The sequence below is a fragment of the Mizuhopecten yessoensis genome, unplaced genomic scaffold (genome assembly GCF_002113885.1).
Source record: "Mizuhopecten yessoensis strain PY_sf001 unplaced genomic scaffold, ASM211388v2 scaffold10889, whole genome shotgun sequence".
Taxonomy (NCBI): domain Eukaryota; kingdom Metazoa; phylum Mollusca; class Bivalvia; order Pectinida; family Pectinidae; genus Mizuhopecten; species Mizuhopecten yessoensis.
The window spans coordinates 126,982-131,200 of record NW_018408772.1 but is presented as its reverse complement, the minus strand read 5'-3'; the positions used below and the strand labels follow the sequence as shown (position 1 = coordinate 131,200).

Below are 4,219 nucleotides of genomic sequence, written 5' to 3'. Positions count from 1 at the left end.
GGGGGGGTGTAGGGCTGTAGGGGGAGAGGTAGGGGGGTAGAGGGTCACTTAAAGGGCAAATTGAACTGTGCACTTTCCTTGCATACTACTTTTGTCATGATTTTTACTATTTTTCAAAGTTTTCAATCTGTGTGCTATGAGGGAACTGAAAGGTCATTGCAGCTGTCATTTGTCAGGATGACAGGCTAAGCAAATGTACATGTAAACCATTCCTACACTTTCTCTTAGCTAAGCTCAAAGCAATGCAAAACTGCCCTACATGTCTACTGCTTATCTATTATCACACAGAGATATATCTAATGTGTAATTTAAGGACAGATGAAATGATTGTCCACATATTGAAGTTTATACCTTTTAATTAAACTCATTCTTTGCCAATTTCTTTCGATAATTTTGCTATTGAAGCCCACAATGACCTGTACGACTTAGGTCGACTAATGTAATAAACACGGAGCGAGCTGTTTTAAGCTTTATTGATAGGTTATTCATTCAATAGTCGACTAGAGTCGGTGAGGCATGTACTTCTGGCGATACACATCTAATGATTAGCCCGACATTCCTGTGGGGCGACACAATGGAACACACTGGCCTATACTACTGCTATACATCCATTGTGTGGGGTTTACAGGTCAGGATGACGATATACATGCATATGTGCATACTAAGGGGTTTTAATGTATATGACAGGTAGGCAGGTTTGGACAGGAAAACTCAACAACTAAAGTTATAGTCATAACTCCATGCTATTGTTTATAAGCATATATCTTGAAGTTTTAATAATTTTTAGTGAAATCTGAATGTATACTGACCACATGCAGAAACTAAAATATTTGTTTTATATTCTTTTTCTCAACACTGATATTTCTTCTTGAAATATGCAATAACAATTCTGATCTATTTGTGATGTGATATGGTTGATAAAAATAATCTGCAGACATAAAACCAAAGTATCGGATGTAATGTCAGATTTGCCTAAAGTGAGTGATTTGTAGAAATTTTGGACGTCGGAGAAAATTTAAACTGTATAGCTCTACCCTGTTGTGTTTCAGATTTTTGGATACATATATGGGGTTTAAATTTCCTGTATATCTGTTTTACTGGCTCTGCTCCACCTCACCAGTAAAACTTAATTATTCTTTAATTCAAAGAGTTCACTGTCAAGAACTCGAAAGACTTATGAGGTACATTTACATACAGTATTACAGCGGAAGTAAAAACCAGGTGCTGTGATAGGATACCAAAATGTGCCAAATATATAGCATGCCATGCAGACATCACCAAAATGATAAAAAAAAATGAAAAAAATAAAATATCAAAATCTGGACACACAACGTACAGTGTAGAATTTATAAACAGAATACAACAAAACTAGACCTGTAATTATTTCCTATATTTGTGCCTTTTAGAGGGTAATAATGACGACTGTTACAACAGGATGTAATTGCTAGTTACCTCCCCTACAGAATAGCGCTGCTTCTCCTGTAACATTTTAATGGTCTGTTGGTGGGCGGTGTTCTCGGACTCGCGGCGGCCAATTTGTGTGTGCAAGTCTGTAAGCTGTGATTGGAGGGTCGAAATCTTCCTTTCTCTGTTGGATACCTGGCAGGCGGGCAGACAGAAGTCAAACTGGTGTGATACCAACAAACAACGACAGGCACAAACAACAGGCAAAATATGCAGGCATTACAAACACGGCGATTTTCTGGGGGGGTATTGGCGAAATATAGACTTCAGGATCAAATAAAAATCAAATAAAAATCAAATAACTAATGGAATACAAATTTTTAAGGAATTATTGATGAAATGTATTATTATTTAACTGTTGTACAATATTAGGAATATTTAGGAATCCATCGATTGGGGTATGCAGACCTTCCCTGAACATCCACAAGCGGATGTTAGATCTCACTTTCCCTTGTAAATGTTGTACAATATTTCATTTATGAATTTCAAGAGCAAACAAATATTTATGATTGTTAATTTTCAGAAATCGGTGAAAAAGGAGAGTCTTCTTTTGATTTTATCTGTTTAATGCAGTGATTAATCAGTACATAACCACATCAAACAGGGATACTAACAATGACCAATTCTACCATATTTTAAGTTTGTTCATGCAGCATGTTTTTCCAGGAGATATATACTTTTTTAATTTGTTCATAAACTTTTATTCTGCTATCACCTACAATAAGTAAGTCTTAGAAACTTGTACAAATTTATATGGTTGAGGATTTTTCTTTTGTTTTTAAATTCTGAACCCTAAAGTTGACCTAAAAATGACATCCTTAGATCTCAAAAAGCAATTTTGAAAGTAGGATTTTTCCTGAATTAACAAAGATATTTCATATCCAAAATAAACTCTGTTACATGAATGTCTGTGACACAAAAGTGTCTCATGGAATTTAGAAATTAAGTATTATATATAGGATAAGCGGAACAAAGACACATACAGCACAGGGTAGGCAACAAACACCAAGCATCACCACACAAAGCAGGTGTGTGTATCTATTTACTTAAACCTTGTAGCAAAACATGCCAAAATATGTATCGTGCTGAAGGAACATTGAAAGAATGGGGAAAATTGCAACATTCAAATTTATTAATATGATCATTTTTTTAAAACTATTTCATGTTTGTGAAAACATGAAATATGTTTTTGACTAAAATGCTTGTACATCTCCGACGTAAAAAAGAAAAAAAGCCATTATAAAATTTTATTGAAAAAGTATGACAAGCTGATGGTTTAAGGATCCCCACCCCAATTAATCTAAATACTACAGCTTTTTGTACATATCAAATCTCCCTGATTCTTTTTTATTGAAAAGTCCTTATTAATCCTTATTATTGAAAAGTAACATTATTTTTCTGCTTTGTGTAATAAAGTTCACAGATCTGACTGTAGGGGTTTCTTTCAGTAGAAATGATTAATTAAACCTATACATAGAAGTTTCCAATGAATGTCAAAGTTTTTGTTAGTGGTACATGGACCTTTAGGTAAAATGATCAATAACTACTTTACAGTGAACCCTGTTGATAACAAACCCAAGGGATTCAGTAGTACATTCTATTAATAGATATAAGGGTCACTGAGAGATATAGTGGAAAAACAAAGGATACTGAAGAAATTAGGGAAACACAAGCAAAATATGTTATACAGTTAGATGTGAATGAAAAAACAAATCTTTCTAGGGTTTATTATAGACATTACCAGTAGATCACAGTAGGCTTGTTATTATTAAAAGTGTTTTACTATATGGGCAGAGGAAGAAAAAATGTACATTGAACATGCAAATAATGTATTATCTCCCCACTGTAAATAAAACATCTGTATGTGACTCGCTGAAATAAAACATCGCTATAAACACAAAGCTCTAACATCTATTTTGTTATCACACTGATCATTCTGAAATTTTCCACAGTAAACATTCCACTTATAAGTACTGAACAATACACAAACATATGCCAACCACTGATAGTAAACACTAATATAACAAACAACTGTTTAGTATTGATGGGAATGTTACGGATGTGTAATAAACTGTGGTAACACTCTCAGTTTGTACTGTGATGTTTTTACTACTGATTGGATAGTCTCTGTATTTGGTAACTGTATGGTTTCAAAAAAACAGCCTGACATGAAACACATAAAAGATAGCAGAGAAAGACCTGTGCTTCACACAATAAAGTCTAGAATGTAGACTGTCATAATACTTATGTAACAGTTATAGATCTTTGGTTCATACCTCAAGGATCATGACTTAGACTATCCAGATACTTTACTTAACAAAGAACAGGCTTGTGACTTTCCATTCCCAGGAAATAACACAGAATAGGCCTGTGATCTAACTTCCCACTGTCCTGACACATATCATAACACAGAATAGGCCTGTGAACTTTACATTTCCACGACATAACACAGAATAGGCCTGTGAACTTTACATTCCCACGACATAACACAGAATAGGCCTTTGAACTTTACATTTCCATGACATAACACAGTGTAGGCCTGTGAACTTTACATTTCCATGATATAACACAGAATAGGCCTGTGAACTTTACATTTCCATGACATAACACAGAATAGGCCTGTGAACTTTACATTTCCATGACATAACATAGTGTAGGCCTGTGAACTTTACATTCCCACAACATAACACAGTGTAGGCCTGTGAACTTTACATTCCCACAACATAACACAGTGTAGGCCTGTGAACTTTACATT

The 4,219-nt window shown here is 34.5% G+C and overlaps 1 protein-coding gene across 1 annotated transcript in view; it reads right to left on the bottom strand.

The window, feature by feature from the left end:
• LOC110463319 (myosin-2 heavy chain-like) overlaps positions 1-4,219 on the bottom strand; it is a 116,451-nt gene that overhangs the window by 75,228 nt on the left and 37,004 nt on the right. Inside the window, exon 8 of the mRNA XM_021517823.1 lies at positions 1,453-1,599. Within this exon, the coding sequence (XP_021373498.1) occupies positions 1,453-1,599 (147 nt within the window). The remainder of the gene's footprint in view (positions 1-1,452; positions 1,600-4,219) is intronic.